The sequence below is a fragment of the Odontesthes bonariensis genome, chromosome 22 (genome assembly GCF_027942865.1).
Source record: "Odontesthes bonariensis isolate fOdoBon6 chromosome 22, fOdoBon6.hap1, whole genome shotgun sequence".
In the NCBI taxonomy this organism is placed as follows: Eukaryota; Metazoa; Chordata; class Actinopteri; order Atheriniformes; family Atherinopsidae; genus Odontesthes; species Odontesthes bonariensis.
The window spans coordinates 15,804,549-15,821,708 of record NC_134527.1 but is presented as its reverse complement, the minus strand read 5'-3'; the positions used below and the strand labels follow the sequence as shown (position 1 = coordinate 15,821,708).

The 17,160-nt window shown below is 41.1% G+C and overlaps 1 protein-coding gene across 2 annotated transcripts in view; it reads left to right on the top strand.

Moving 5' to 3' along the window:
* The window catches only part of astn2 (astrotactin 2), a 285,626-nt gene that overhangs the window by 230,544 nt on the left and 37,922 nt on the right, over positions 1–17,160 (top strand). For both annotated transcript variants that reach the window (XM_075456540.1, XM_075456539.1), the window contains exons 17-19: positions 424–746; positions 9,666–9,799; positions 12,908–13,056. In XM_075456540.1, the coding sequence (XP_075312655.1) occupies positions 424–746; positions 9,666–9,799; positions 12,908–13,056 (606 nt within the window). The remainder of the gene's footprint in view (positions 1–423; positions 747–9,665; positions 9,800–12,907; positions 13,057–17,160) is intronic.

Below are 17,160 nucleotides of genomic sequence, written 5' to 3'. Positions count from 1 at the left end.
GTCTGTCTGCTTTGCAGTGGTGAAACAATGTTTTAAGAAGTTTGGTCAGTTTCAATTTGTGTTATCCTGCCATAACACACCAGGATAGAACTTAAAAAATTGAAGGATGGTGACAACAGCTGTTTTTTGTGTCCCCTTCTCCTCTTTTCCATTCTTCTTTCATCGCTTTGAACCCTGAGTGCAACTAGGGCTTAGTTCTATTTTTTGCTTTTTGTTTTTTTATTCCATTTATTTTCCTTATAAGTAAATCCAAGGTAATCCAAGGTGCTTTATGCAGCTGAACATTTAATTATATTTCGCACTCTAAATGAGAATGCCCCACCACCATCACCGTGTTATTAACTGTTTGTCTTTTCCCTGTCCATTCTTACCCATGCCTCCGTACCGACATACCACCTCTTCCCCTCCGGCCTGCTCTTCCAGAGGCAACAGACCAGGGAGTTGGTGGTGGAGGACGTCGTGAGCTTAAGTCAGTTCCCTTCATCAACTACCTGTTGGCTCTGCAGAAGAGCCAGTTGTTGTCTGACGACATGGTGAAAGGTGTCGAGATCCGCTGCGAGGAAAAGGGAAGCTGTCCAGCTGGCTGCCACCTGTGCCATCACCAGGCCTTGGTGGGAGGAGTGTCAGGGAGAGGCCGAGGCGGTAACAGCCGGGGTGGAGAGCAGCCTTCCCCCATCCCTGTCCTGCTGGACGTCAGCCGTGTTGTGCCCCTTTACAGCCTGGTCCAAGACAATGTCACCAAAGAGGTGAGAAAGAAGCGTGGGAGTAGGAAACTATGTGTGCTTTTCTGCAGGTGTTGTGTGTGTGTGAGTGTGTGTGTGTGTGTGTGTGTGTGTGTGTGTGTGTGTGTGTGTGTGTGTGTGTGTGTGTGTGTGTGTGTGTGTGTGTGTGGAGGAAGAGAGACAGACCGAGACCACAAAACCAGATATTGATAATGGATATAACAAATCATTGTACCAAAAACAAAAAAAAAAATGTTGTAATTCAGTAACACTGGGTTTCTTTTTAAATCTGACATTTTAGTGCTGCATAATTAAGTTGAAAACTATCTGTATCAACCTATTAGCAGTAACGCATAAAAGTTTCAATGTGATTTTATTACAACATCTGCATGTTGTAAGTCTGGAGCAAATAGAATCATACAAGTACTGTATGTTGTGCTGCCCTGTGACAAAAGTCGCAACCCCAAACCCTCTATTCTGTTCTTTTAGGAGGTATCCATTCATTGTTCAGCGTGTTTTATTACCTATGCAAACTCATGCTGTGAGACGATGGCGTAATCCTTCAAATTCTATATATATTTTTTGTCCACTGAAACGTTTATGTGCTGCAATTGTAATATTTACCCACTAGATGGCATACGTTGGTTAACTTTGACCACTGGAAATGTGTACTGTAACGCAGAGGGCATAGAAAAGATGACATCATGGTTTTCTCATGTGGGGAAGTCGATGTGTATAGATGTGAGGTGTATACATGTGTCTCAACAAGCAAGCACAGTTGAATGTAATATCAGCTAGATGGCCACATGCTGTGTTTATGATTCATCCTTTATGAAAGTCTTTGGATCTTTTTACAATGAAAGTTAATCATTTCAGATTTGTTTTCCAGGAGCTAATTTAGGAAGAGGCTCTGGCTTCACTTGACATTTAGTTGACCACATTTTACCCTGTTTGTGCTTCATTTAGTGTTTGTTATCCGACCTAACATCTTGTGCGTGTTCTTTTATAGTCTATGTGTAAGTAAAAGCAGGTGATTCAAAGCCCGCAAACAGCAGAGTGGTTTATGCACCCTGTAACCAAGCATCTTATTATCATACCTTCATTAATATATACTTGTATATAGATAAATGCACAAAAACACACACACACACACAAAATGTAACCCCTCTGTACGTGCCTCTCATAACAAGCACTAGAGTCCCAAAGAAAAGAAGGCGTAATCAATAGCAGACGGCCCATAGTGGGTTTTGTCAATACCTAAACGCAAGGAAGAGCAAAATGTCTCTTTTCCCACTCTTCCAAACACCTCCCTACCCATCCTTTTCTCTCCCCCAACCCGCCCGCGGTCTTCTGGGGACTTGGAGATGTATGAGAAGGAGGAGAAGGACTAGACTGCAGTGGATTGCTCTGGCAAGCCCTTCTGAGGTAGCTTGAGGCAGGATTATTAGCTTCTTATTGATGTCATCGACCTCTGGGGAGGGAGGGGAGTCCATCACTCCGCTTCTCTTTTTCTCGCTTTCGCTTCTCTTCTTGGCCACAGCTGCTGCCAGTCAGAATGGCACATACGTATATTGCATTAGAGACAAGCGGCAACTTGCCCATCCACGCACACAGCCACTCTTTATCTCTCTGTCTTTGTGTGTGTCTGTCTCACACACGCATTTTTGCGCGAGACTTATCTTTCTACTTGGCTGGGTCTATCAGGAAAGACAGCTGCCATGTTGCAAAAGCTTTCTCAGAAATGAGCTCCTTTTTCTTTCACCAGAAATCCACGGGAGCAATCAAAATAGAAGCTTAGTTGTCCAGTTTATGATTAGGGGGCTAGCGATTGTATCTCTATGTATGTTTGCATACATGTTTGCATGTACAGCTATATGGATGCATGTGTCTGTGCATGGCCCCTGTCTGGCTTCAATGGATCTGTCAATCTTTCTTTAGCTCCTTTCCTCCCTCCTTCCTCAGTTACCGGCATCTTTCAGTGACCTCACCAGGGCTGCGTGGCTGTTTGACAGGACATGTCATGTTGCTTTCATATCTATGACATGTTAAGCCAAAGGGGTATATTTCGCTTTCATTGTAAAGACAACAGGCAGATATGAAAAGAAACTGAACTGAGAAGCAGAAGTTGTAGACCTGCACATCAGCTCGTCCTGTTAGCTCTCAGAGTGTTTTTTAGTATTGCTTTGTACACCCACACAGTGCTAAAATTACCAAAGACCAGTTAAGAATAAGGGTAAAACTGATATCTTGAATACAATACTGATCCTATCAGTTAATACTACATGATTACCTGAGTAATAACTTAACGTCTTGGTTGGGCACACCCAAATAGAGGAGAAACCTCTTATCTATCCAAGACGCTAGATTAGGTTCAAATTGTCCGGATTTGTATAATATCCAGCTCTAATATATCCCCCCCCCATACATACACAGACACACGCACACACACAGAGGGTGTGAATAAAAAATTGCGTGTTGTGGATATAGCATTGAAAAGTCGCATCAAAAAAATGGCAGCAGCAGCTTCTCATGCTGATGTTTCAGTGCTATGAACACGCCATACAGAATCTCATTCACCTTCATCTTATTTTTACGTGTTTTATGTTTATCCCAAAATCTCAAAAACTTTTGTAAAAACTTGAGAAAGGCCACCCTGGCCGAAACGTTGTTTGTACAATAAATTCAGCATGATGGACAAGAGTGTGCGGTATCTTCCCCTTTGAAGTATCCCAAAATCTTGTCAATTTAAACCAGAACTGCCTGCACAGTTCAAAAGCAGAGGATTTGTGAGATTTATTCTTTTCCTAATTCACCGGTTCAAATATCGTAAGAAGCACATTAATATCAAGCGTCTCACCAGTGGATTAATGATCTCCCAGAGATGTAAAGGTCATTTCACATGTAAAATTTACTCTGGGAAATGCATGGATCCTGCATCGTCTTTACTCGTGTGGCGATAACATTTTGCATTTGGAAGGATAGGTTTGAGCTTTGTTCCATCTTTGTCTTGGTAGTCAATGCCTTCAGTTTCTTCTTTTTTCTGACTTTGCTTGATTTAAACTTGCTTCTTACTTGAATTTGACTGGAACCAGCCATGGGATTGGATTGGATTTATCAGAGGTGGATCTGAAGTATACATGCAAATGCACAGGTCCTGACTGTGACTCTCACAGACTGTTTCAGTGCCAGGGGAAAAAAATATAGCAGTTCGTAGATAAATAAGCTTACGCCTGTGGCCCTTGCCAGTAGTTCTGCGTCCTGTGTTGCTTTGACTGAATTATGGTAAACCTTTTGAACAAATTGGTTCTGACTCCAATGGGTCAGAATGCTCTTCGCTGTGCAGAGCCGTCACTGCCTTGCCTACACAGCAGCTCCTCTCGAGCACTTTGTGTCCAACATTTTGAGTGGAGTCGATGAGGGTGACAGGTTCAGCGTGAAAGAGGCAGCAGGATTGAGCAAAAGAGGATAGAAGGTGTAAGAAGCAAGCTACATACGGTTAGGGCACGTCGGACATTGAGCTGTTTAACACTGAATGCCAAAAGTTTAGCTATACAAAAACTGCACAGATATACATTAAGCCAAGTAAAATCACCCTATGGTTTGATATTCTATTGTCTTCATTCAGTGGCAGCTTGAGGCCTTTAACCCAACTTGCTTATTGTGAGTCCATTTTTCTTTAATCTGGTCCGTTGCAAGTTGACAGCAACTCAGCTATCGTGATTAATTGAATAGTCAAAGGGCTGTTGAATTATTGCACTGCTGAATGGTGAAATGTTGTTTGATGGAATTAGTTTTGATATATCTGAAAGCATTTGAGACAGAATACATCTGTAGATCTTGACACCCACCCTGTTGCTCCTTCAAGTAGCGAAATCCTCAATGAATGCAAGTATGCCAGTTCCCTCAGCAGCCAACAATGGCTAAGCCACAGCTGAACCGCCATCATCCTTAACAGATGAGGTGATGGGTCATGAGTTTTTTTACTGCACACCTTCCTGTTAGTGTTATTCTAACAAATGGGTGATGTCTTCTTTTTTTTTTTTTTTCTTCTTGCTTTATAAGTCATGCAAATTTGTTTCAAAACGCCACTGGGTTTCTTTCATGGTTTGCATCTTGTGCTGAACCACCTGAGGTCATGAGATCCACATTTCGCGGTTGGTTCGCAAACAGGTATACCTTTTTTCCTAACACTCTTGACATGCTGTGCAAAACAAACATGGTTTGGTTTTGTCCTAGTTTATTTTTTCTTAGTTATTAAAAAAAGGTTCCATCCATGACATTTTCTACTTTTCTTGTAACCAGTCCATTTTTAGAATGTACAAAACCATTGATTTTTGCAGAGTAACTAGCTTGGATTTCTGGCGAATCTCTCACTTCAGTATTAAGTTCCTCAGTGATGTGGTTTCCTCTTTATGTTGACAAACAACTTCATCTAAGTCTAAATGGCAACTTCCAATTCTCAGTTCATTTTGAGTCATATGTGAGGTCTTTTTGTCCATGACCTCAAGCTGAAATGACACACAGCTAATCAGACATTTAGTAATCACGTGTCCAATTACTTTCATCAATTTTCAGGTAAATTAGTGTAAAAATAACATCGGAAAAAGCAACACAGACTGAGTGATGTTGTAAACTATGGGTAATTATATGCCATGCAGCTCAGATCAGTACTTTTTGCGGTCAAATTCAGACAAAGTTTTGACTCGTGGAATGTTGCCGCAGTACAGACGAAAGTGCATGCTCTTATATGGAAGATCATTAAATAGATTTATACACGCTCTGTGTGGCCCGTATATACGATGAGCTTGTCAAAACCCACAAAGCATTCATTACATTGGCAGTAGTGCAGACCTTTACTTTGTGCTCCAACCCTGACAAAATGATCTTTCCTATCACAGAGACCCAAATGAAGTAGCCTTCACAATGTGCATGTGGCCCATGTGAATGGTTCAAAGCAGGGTACATTGTTGCAAACATCAGACAAGCTGTTTAAGTTTAAATATAATAGACTTTGAAAAGAGTGGCAAACATATATTTGCCTCATTTCGATGTAGTAGTGTAAAACTGTTTACTTTACCGAAAAAAACTTTACTGCTCCCTCTGTGTGTGTTTCTTATCTCAGCTGCTCTGTTCAATGTTTCGACTGCAGTTCTGGCTGTACTGCATGTTAGTGCATGTAAGGCCCTTCTGTGTTGTCTGGAGCAAGCTAAGCTGCTCCCCTTTATAAACTGTGCCTGTTGGTTTAAACACCTGCAACGAAAACACTCAGATCACTGCGATATCTATGAGCAGTTTGGAGAGCTCTGAGTTAAATTTTGGTTGTGCTTGATGTGTTTTAGATTGGGATTCCACTGCTATATTGCTACACCCTGTGGTGTCTCTAAGGTCACATATTGAACCTTTAACAGATTCATTGGAAGCACAGAAGGATCGACAACTTAAGGACCAGTCTCACATACAGTTCCCTGGTTTATTTTTCTGTTTTATTGTATTCTTCTTCTCAGCAGTTTTTTTTTGTGTGTGTGTGAGAGCTATATATTCATATATAAGACAAATTAAGATAAGACTATAAAGACCATGAATTTGTTTCTTGACAACTCAGATAAGTCGAGAATGTTGTCCAACAGAGTTAACCTCTAAAATCTTTAACCCTCTATGATGTTTTAGGTTGTCATTGGACATGACAATCACCGATCAACCTTTGGGTGAACCAACCTTCCAGCTGTCCCTAGTGTCCCATTTCCTGGAAGTGCTACCTCTGAGAAGGTTCCTAGAAGCAGCCCATTGGCCCCCTTGTTAACACCATTACCCTTGAATGATTGGAAAGGCCACATAAAATCATGGATGTGTGTGCGCACACACACTGATGATGTGCTGTGTGGTCTGACTTAGACTCTTTACCACCACTGGTGATTATCTTATAAATCAATACAGTGGGCCAGCTGGCCAGTGTTTTTGTGTATTAGCTTCTGAATACAGACAGTAATTTGGTCAGAATAGACTAGACAAACAGATTAATACATTAAAGAGGTCACAATGGCCTCACTTGCCTTCTTGTAAGTCACGACCGGCTTCTACGAAAGTGAAAGGTCCACATTGTGTTTTGGTGCCAGAGAGTCTGCAGGGTCTAAATGACGTCAAGGCTTGGGATTTGTGTGGCTGGAATTGTCGTTGACGCTCATTGGTCTTGCTGTTCATTGCTCTTGTCTTATGTACAAAGCAGGAAGCGATTACATTTCAGCTCAATTCGTTCACTATCGGGAAGGTCAGCGGGGATGAATAGTGGCATATTTGAGAAACGGTAGATCCTTGTATCCATTGTGACAACAGGGACATCACCAGTGTCTGAAAGCAAATCTGTCATTGCTGTACGTATACGTCTTACTGTGTTACAGTCAGTGCTCAGCTACATGTTTCCTTGTCAAAACACTTTCTATTCCAATATGAGGCATACATAATATAGTAATTGCCCTGAAAGTATAAGTTGATAGACATGAGTACTTTATTGAGTTTGTCCATCTTGACTGGTCCAAGATTTTTTATTTTCTTTTCTACCCTTGCTACATGCTGCTGTCCTCACCAGACATTTGACACATTTTCACTTAAATGTTAGATAACTATCTCTGACCCCTTTTTTCTTCTTCTTCTTTTTTGCCTTTCTATAAACCTTCATCTCTTTGTTATGCCCACTGCCCAAACTCCTCACCTCATTCCCTAAACCACAATTAGAATCCCTGTTTACCCAGTGGAGACTGGCTTGCATTACTCTTCAAACATAAACACGGTGGTAATCGCTTTGTCTGTTTTTCACATGTGCAGCCATGCAATCAAGCGCGCAGACCCATATGGGGTTTTTCTAGGAATCTGATGGTGGCAAACGTATGGCAGTCCTGCGGTCTTTCTCTCGTTTGCCCCCGGTAGCGAAGGTCATTTCACATATTTGTCTAGTCTTTGTGTGTGCGCAGACCCCCGAGTTCAGTTTTTTTGTGTTGCCTTTGTCTGTGGCCTGCTTCCCATTGACGTGAGGTGGCAAAATTCCTGCTGCTGTTGTTTTCTGGCAGCAGTTTGCCACATGTGTTCAGGCAAGAGGGGGAGAATTGTTATAACTTTTTTTTGGTTTCCATCTGGGTTATTATATGGTCATGGATTGCAGTCCATACTTATGCCCTAATAATAACTGCCCATTCAGCAGGCCCATTTAGAGGGGCTTGCATTGGAAGATATACTGTTCAATGAGAAGGCCTCGAATGCTGAGGGATCCTCATCCTGGTAAAGTGTGGGATTGCTTTGAGAGGTGGAAGTCTCCATTTTCAAACTTTTGTTTCCTTGTTCATCAAGTTGAATTTATATACACATAGGCTATATTATATATATATTTATATATTTCTTTTCTGTCCTATTTTCCATTTCGTCTCCAGACTCCCTCTTTTATTTTCCCTCAGTCTTTCCTCTGCTGCTCATTTAGGTCACTTGCACTCTTGAGGTACTTCTTCTTGAGTGAAAGCACGTGGTATTAGAGGAAATCAGTTCCCATGAAACTCTGTCGAGCTTCCTTTACAGCTAACACGGCAGTGTGCTGAAAAGTGCCACCATCAGTTTCTGAGATCATACCTTGACTTTTTTTGGCCGAACTGTCTGCCTTTCATCTAAATGCTATAACAGTATCATCTCTAAATGTCATTTAATCTAATCAACATACTGCAGAAACCCTCTGTAGCATTTCTCCAGTGAAATGAAACGGCCATCTGTGGAAATCAATCATTAATTTGAGTTTGTGTGTGCATGTTTACATACGGCATGCATGCATTTCTTGGAGATATATGTTGTCTCATCGGTCGCTTTGCTTCCTGATAAGTTAATGTCATGGTGCATTAGAATTTAGGAGGGACTCTTATTTTGCTGTTTGTTGGATGCCTGGTACCCGATGATAATGTTTCCGCATGATTTTACTGACCCTTTTTTTTGCAACCGTGATCAAGCACATCGCCAAAGTATTATGCATGAGGCAGCACTGCTAACCAGTTAGACCGTATAAATAACTGAGAGCTCCATTGATCCATAGTGTGAGAGGGGGAGCCAGAGTATTTGCGAACTCCCTTGAACTCACTCTATATCATGCCTATGGCTTTAGGAAAAGCCCTGACATTATACTTTATTGCTTTGACGGTTATATTGGCATTTTGCTGCCTTTTAGAGGATGACTGAGCTTCTGCCTTTGATTTTTTTTCTTCTCTCTCCCGTAAATGAAGCAGCGCAAGGAGATGTTCGGAGATGATGTCACCTCTTAGTGTCTCCCCCTCACTCTCCTCTCCCTCTATCCACTTTGCCGTCAGACCAAAAGCGCCACTAACAGATCTCACGCCCAAATGCATAGAATGAGGGGGGGATTGACACAGCTCTAAACTCTCCATCCTTAAAGCTGCAGTGCATCTATAATATCACACTGCAAGCTTGTCAGTACGACTGAGGTGCTCCTGCCTTTTGGTAATTGGGAAAGGTGAGAATGAAAAGGTCACAATGGTGGTGGTGGGGGGTGTCAGCTCTACATCAATCTCTCTGAAACAGGTTTTGAGTTGGACAGTCCTTTCTTCTTCAAGTTAGGACTATCCAACTGTTTCCATCCATCAGGGTGAAGTTGCGTTACCCTTCGTTCATTTTAGGACAATCAAAAGGTAATGTATGTCGTCCATGGAAAGTCGTCATTGGGATGGAAGATGTGTGCCTGTGTGTGTGTGTGTGTGTGTGTGTGTGTGTGTGTGGGGGGGTGTGTGTGTGTGTGTGTGTGTGTGTGTGTGTGTGTGTGTGTGTGTGTGCACATGGAAGGCAATTGTGGAAAGGGAGAAGGTAGGCGGTGTGGTATATGGGGGTGGGGTAAGCTCAGATGGACAGCGCACACATTTTCCAAGAGATAATTGCATTTCTCTCACCTGTTACCCTTTACAGGCCTTCAAGAGCGCCACAATGAGCTCATACTGGTGTGCCGGAAAGGGCGATGTCATTGATAACTGGTGTCGCTGTGACCTGAGTGCCTTCAACAAAGATGGCCTGCCTAACTGCAGTCCCCTCAGGCAGCCAATGTAAGTGTGAGATGACACCATGACACCTTGGGATTCATGCACAAGATATTTTTTTCTGAATGCATGCACTGATCCACATGGATATACATGCACATACATGCCTCTACCAACTCTTGGGGCACTTGAAAAAGTTGTAGTCACAAGCACAGTCCCCAAAGTTCTAATAGCTGTCAGTCGGCTCTTACACTCCCCTGAAAAGAACATGGTCTCCAAGGTGTCCTAATAATACGCTAGGTTTTTGTGAGTCATCGACTCCAGCAATTGCTGCCATGAGAAACTTCTAAAAAGGAACAGGAAGTTGAAAGGGCAAGATCTCAAAGCAGAAAGCTGCAATTGATATATTTTAAGAGTAAAAACAAAAGTTGTATATTAGCTACCTGGGCTGCAGGGTGGTTGGCACTGTTGCCTCACAGCAAGAAGGTTCTCTGTTCAAATCCTGGCTCGGCCTTTCTGTGTGGAGTTTGCATGTGTGGGTTATCTCTGGGTATAATGACTACCTCCCACTGTCCAAAGACATCCATGTTAAGATAATTTGTAATTCTAAATTGACCCCCGGAGTGAATATGAGAGTGCGGTTGTTTCGTTTATCTCTGCATTGGCCTTTGATTAAGCAAATATAGGATATGGATAGATGGATGGGTATAGGAGATAGTGTAGACTATTAATGCTGCTATAGGTGGAATTAATTAATGTTAGATATTTGTAACTTTAAAGATATATTCCAGAATGAAGAAGAGGCAACATTTATTGGGACTGTGCTAGAGTAGAACTGAACAGTACTGTGCAAAAGTATGTGCAAGAGCCACTCCTCCTTTTTATATTTTGCTACCAAGGCGCCTCTTTTAAATCGATCATGAGCAAAGGTTCTCCAGGTTTTCTGCAGGTGTCCGACAGTTTTTTTTCTTTTTTTCAAATTACCTTTTAATCATGCAAGAATAAGAAAGGCCCCTAGCTCAAGGGATGAACCAATGAGACACATTTTTATAGCAATATATGAAGAAATGAGGGATGGTTCAAGACTTTTGCACAGTACAATATCTCAAATGTAGGTTTATGATGTCCAAGTCTTGATTACATTTGCACCCACTGTGTTGTTTTTTTTGCAGGGCACCACCGACAATGTAAGTTCTAATCACATTAATCTTTTATCCTATTCTTTATTCTTGATGTATATTAAGCTGAATTTTCAAGGCAGATTTTAGGGGAAATCACGGTGGGGCGAGCATGAGACCTGACATCCTGGAGCTTTGCTGAGATTGTTCCTATGCGTTGATACTGTGGAAGCAAATTACAAATTATGCTGCACAAGTATTGCCCAAGTACCCTGAGATGCACACACTTAATGTCTATTCCTGTATTGTTTTGTCTGTGGTTTGTGGCTTTGGAATTGGTGCCACGACTAGAGTTTGGTTTAGCTTTTCCTGGGCCCGTGCCCTGGCACTGAAGGACACAAGAAGAGTCACTGCAGCAACCTCATCTCCAGCTCTAGACAGTATCTGGCACATTATCAACCATGTGTACCGTATGAGGATGAGCCTGAGTGGCGTAGTTTATTAAAAAAGGATAACCTACCACTTTCATGCCACTGTCACAGGAACAGCTGCAGGGTAGGGAAAATGGAAATCTTGTTCTTTTATCTCTTTTGAGGGATTAAATAGGAAAAACTGCACAGGGAACACTGCTGGAAAACATGTGGCATTGGAATGTTGTTTTGTTCAGTGTTGCTGCTTGCCTGTTGTTGAGTGAGATGTTAGAAGGTGCGGCAATTTCTACATCAGTGCAATAATGATCTAATGAGATTTGTTCAAGATTTGAATTCATATTTGGGTCATACCTACACAGTGAACAGTTGCCCTCATCATTTTTAAAAAATTGTGATTGTTCGTGACTTTTTTTTATCTCAACAATAGGTTTATTCTCTCTGGAATGGTCACAAAGAAAAGAAATTCTTAAATATCGTGATTGTTGTTTTAATTCATTTATATATTTACAATTATCACTAATATGCTATTTAATTACAATTACAATTAAATAGAAATGTCAAATTATTGATAAACATCTTAGTAATCAATGCCCAAACCTTGATTTTCCATTGAAGCAATCAGATGGTTCTTATACTTGCTAAAACGTTTTTGTCAAGATTTTGGACTGATCCTCTAGGTAACATTTTCTTTGTCTTTGAAGTTAAGTTTGAAGAAAAGCTTTCTTGCCATCACTCTGTTCTTTAGTTCCCTCTACAAATTTGTGTTTAGTCCTGGACTAAATGATGGCTGTCCCATAATGTTTCTATTTTTCTCTGCTAACCATTTCACGACCACATTTGCTGCACCTTCCAACATTGTTCCGTTGGAGGTTTTTTTCCAGAATGCCTAATGTTTTCCTGTTGAATCTTAATATCCTCCTTACCAAGTATTGCCCAAGTCCAAGGATCGTGACCAAGGTAATCCCGATTAGTCTGTTCTTTATCTAATGGTAGATCAGACAGTGCTGGGACTTACAGGAACACAAAAACGTCCCGTAGCCTTCACAAAAGCTTACCTAGACAAAGACGAAAGCTAATGTCAATATTATTTGTATGATGGAGAGGTGGTAGATTACATTTGGCAAAAGAAAGTGAACAAGGCAACCTTTTTGAACTACAGGCAACATGAGACAAGAGAGCTACATCAAGATTATGGGTGAAAACATTAGAAAGGCAGCAGAAGAACTTTGCCAAGGGCAGCACTGGATCTTCCAAAGAGATGATGATAAGAAACACAGTCACAGTGTACAAGAGTCCCAGTCCAAGCCGAGATTCAACCGATTGTTTGTGAAGAGAAGTCCATCAAAATGGTCACATTGGTGACATGCACAAAGCTTGTTAGAGCAATTAAAATAATATTTTGGCTGTTGTAATATCAGGTATAGGCTTTGCCTTCTCTCTCTCTCTCTTTTTTTTTTTTTTTTATAGTGTCTATTTTTTCATGTCTTAATGGGATTTCCAGCTGGAAAAAAAGTAAATTACAGAATACCATGTTAAATCAAAATCTGCCATACGTATGGAAAATGTCTGGTTTAGCTAATACTTCCATGATATTAAGCCTTGTCATCTCTTTGTTGCTTCATTAGTTTGCGCTTAGCCCCTTACCTGGAGCCCTCAAGCACAACTGTGGCTGTGGAGTGGATGGACGTGGAACCTCTGATTGGCTGCAAAGTTTCCGACTACATCATCCAACATAAACGAATAGAGGATCCATCAGAGGCAGAGGTCTACACAGGTAGAGAAGCTTAAATTCCTAGTTTAACGTAACAGATTTTTTTTTCGATATCGTCTGTAACCCATAACATATTTATATATTTATTTATTTATTTATTCATATTCCTTAAAAGTATATTCATCCTGTTATTTCAAGGTTATCATAGAACTTAGAATTTTGATGAGAAATTAACTCGTTGATAACTCGAGAGTTCAGGTTTAAGATCAAAATGTAGACTTCTCTGTTTTCTGTCAAAATGGTGATGAAGAAATTAAATGGAAATCATAAAGAGATGGAGGATGAATACCACCAGAGGAATAAAGATGTTCTATGAATTTACAAGAGAAATTGTTCGTAGAGTCAAAGTTGTACTTGGAGCAAACTCACACAGAACAGAAGCAGAACCTTAGATTGAGGACAGGAGAAAATAACGAAGGGCAATTTATCAGACACCACGTGGTGCTAACCATTGTGTTGGGGGGGTGAGGAAAATGGTCATTGTTGTGATGAGAGGCTGGCGTGAGTCAGAGGAAAGGGCAAGATTTAATAATATTGGAGAAATGAGGTAGTCTGGAAGAAGCTGGCTCTAGACATCAGGAAGTATGGACAGGCCATCCATCACCCCTGGGAGGAGTGCTGATGAAGCGTGGGCACCAGTGAGCAAAAAAAAAAAAAGGGGCCACAGACAGCCAGACACAGGCATGCTGGCAGAGGTGAGGTACGAAGGGGCAGATGGTGAGGGTGACTCACTTTGCTATGTGCCAGTCATCACTATAAATCTTGTTATAACAGATATAGAACAGATGCATTGTTTTCAACTTTTTGTCTCATCCTATGTCTGTCATTCTATAAATTTCAACCCATAGAACTTAGAATTTTGATAAGAAAAATGGTTACACTCGATGAGTGCAGCGGTATATGTGTTCACGTTCTGCATGTGACACTATTAGTGATGAGTAAGTAATGTTAATAGGCAGTCATTTTTTACCTATTTTTGAGTTTAAACATCCTTTGAACAATACGGGAATTCATCTGGGTCTGGATGGCTCCAATTTTAGCAGCAAATACTAAAAGGAGTAGTTTCTCAGAACGATCATTGTTGTTGGAATGGACTGTGGCGGTAGATTTATTCAATAATAGCTCCCTCATAAAACGACAAGATCGCATTCCCTGGACTCAGCGAATAAAAGGGAATAGTGTTTAAACAATACAATTGTCTCACTTACACTGAATCATTTTAGAAATTTCTGGATTTGAACAACCATGTCAGAAACAGCTTTTGGGGGAATGGATGTTGAAACCCAAAGCTTACAGGAATTTTAAGAAACGTTCCAGTTTGGACGTGTACCATGGCAACATTGTTTATACAAAGTAACAATCTCCAGAGTTACATGTTCTCAAGCTCAGCCATTCTTCTATGCTTTTCTTCACAGCACCTCTTGTCTTTCACAGACAGATACACATAAAGAGTTTCCCCCCTGAAAGCTGCCAGTGAAACCAGTTCTCTACTGTTGGCCCTAGAGAAGCATGAAGCAATTTAGGGATAAATACTTTGCTTGAGGGCATCTTAGTGGTTTTTTGGAAAGCAAGTGTTTCTCCTTCATTATCCCTGTTCATATTTTCCAAGACTGCAAGATGATTTGAACCAGTGAGATTACAGTTGAGCATCATGGGTTCGGTACGCACTAAAGGATTATTCGACTGAATAACGGTTAAAACATATTTGACAATCGTGAGGAAAAAAAATCAAAGATAAGTCCCCTTGTCATTTCAGCAGTCTATTCTGGACAACATCCGAAATGTCAAATAACACATCGAGAATAGCCAGCAGAACTGACAACTAACTATGGTCATGCATCTCAATACAAACAAGATTTCAACAAGAAATGAAATAGTCAGCAACATGCTGAGATGGGACTTTGACCATTACCAACATTAGCAGCATAGGCAACGCCTACTTGCAGAAGATGGGATTCAGCTGGTGCCGGTATCCACAGAGGCTGAGGCTGCATCGACATCCGAATCCACTGAAAGTTGACACATTGCATTAGGCCGGTATCTGAGAGAGAAGTAGAATAGACAGCCACACGCAGACACTTATCCATGCTGAGTATGAGTCACACATTCAGAGCATACACATTCAGTCATGTGCACACTTATACAGATGGCAGACAGAGACTGAATGTGGAGATTCAGACACTTGGATGCAACCTTAAGTGGGTTTCCAAAGCAATGTTTATGTAGAATAGCAGGAGTGACTGTATCTTTCTATTGTAAAGCTCGGTCATATGATGATGAGAATAGATAGGTCCCCAGATATGGCTTCTGTAATATCAAGCGTGGCCTGATTGTGATGTCTCATCAGGAAAATACTCGTATTGTGTTATCTTACTGTACCTGATATCCATATGGCCATCAAAGCAATCTGATTTTTAAACGGATTACATATACTTAGGTATGTTCTCATACAGCCTTTTAAATTTCCCACATGCCATTACATATGAAAAATCAAGTTGAAGTTCAGGAAAATTTAGGCATGTTGGCAGCAGTAACGTTTTTTCTCAAATTATCATCACCTTAGTTTGGGCATGCAGGGATATTTGTTAAAAAGTAATAAGTTGACTCATATGATGTAATGTGGAACCCTTTTGACTAAGGTTTTTTCATTCATAGCTACTTCCTGCATGAGTGGATGCAATTAGTGTCTTTGAACTTCCTTGCAGTAAACACTATCTTCTTTTGAACTAATATTCGCAAATGTTGCTGTGAATCTCTCCTGCATGGTGAAATGTAATGATGTGTCACATCTGTTCAAAGCAGGTCATGAAGATCTGTGTTTTGTGAAAAAAGACATGTCAAATTGTGTGCGTCTTTTAGGGTTGTCCTATTCAGTTATTTATCCTGCATCAACCATGATTGCTCAGTAAGACTGCTTCAAATACTGCCTTGGCCTCTGCAATTGGTCAATCTTTGTGCAGTATACTCTGGCACTTGGCACCAATACATGACACGTCAATGAGCAATTTTCTAAGTGTGCAATCGTGTCTGTGACTGTATGTCTTGGAGATCTGCAAGAAGAGAAAAGCTCAGTTATCAACTGATCAACTCCTGATGGAGAGCTAGACCAGATAGCAGGTAGGAATGCTGGACACAGGGATCCCAAATATACAGTGATGGTCTAATAGTTTTTTAAAAGCTTTTGCCCGAGAAGTCTTCAATTCTCACCTCCAGGAGAGCTTTTACAGCATTCTGAAGGGGGCTAGAATAGGTACAATGACAGAGCCATTGTATCCGTAACAGTGAGAACTCCAAAACTGGGTGAACCCCAGTTGTAAACGGAACCATCGTGCCCTTTTTGGATGATAAGATAGAGGACCATCCACCGTATTCTGGACCATCTGTAGGAATTCCACTGTGGACTTTAAGAGACTTGCCAGAGGAATATGGCAGGAGTCAAGGTAAGAGCTAATCACAGAATATACAAAGAGTTAAGCGCTGAATTTCCATAGAAACAGAGTGAAGGGGGTCCACTTCTGAGGGCTCGGGATTACATATTAGCTTTTGCAGATGATGTGATAGTGACTTCACTACATTGTAACCTCTAGCTGGTTCAAGCACTAGAATGAGAATTTGCACATCTGATTCTGAACACATGGTCCTTGGCCAGAATATAATCGATGGCCCACTTCGGAAAGAGGCCGAGTTGGTTCCTCAAGTCGAGACGTAGCTTGGTGTGTTACTCACAAGTGTTGCAGGACTGGCCCACAGTAGATCATGTGATGCAACCACTGTACTGGTCTGCTGTTGTCAAAAGACAGCTTATCCAAAAGGTGAAGAAATGTCCATCTACGTTTCAACCCACCTTTGGTCATGGAATGTCTGTAGTAATACAAGCAGCAGAGTTTTGATTCCTTCAAAGAATGCCTGTCCTCACCTTTAGAATTATGGTGAAGAGAGGAGTCATTTGGCCTGAGAGGGGATGCTGCCCCAACATATCAAAAAGCTGCCAGTGTAGGTGGTTCTCATACTTATCAAAGATGACCCCTCTGAAACCGTCTTTGTTAGATATATTATGTATGACATTTTAGGAGGAGACCCTGGGGTTGGCCTCGTTCAAAATGGAAA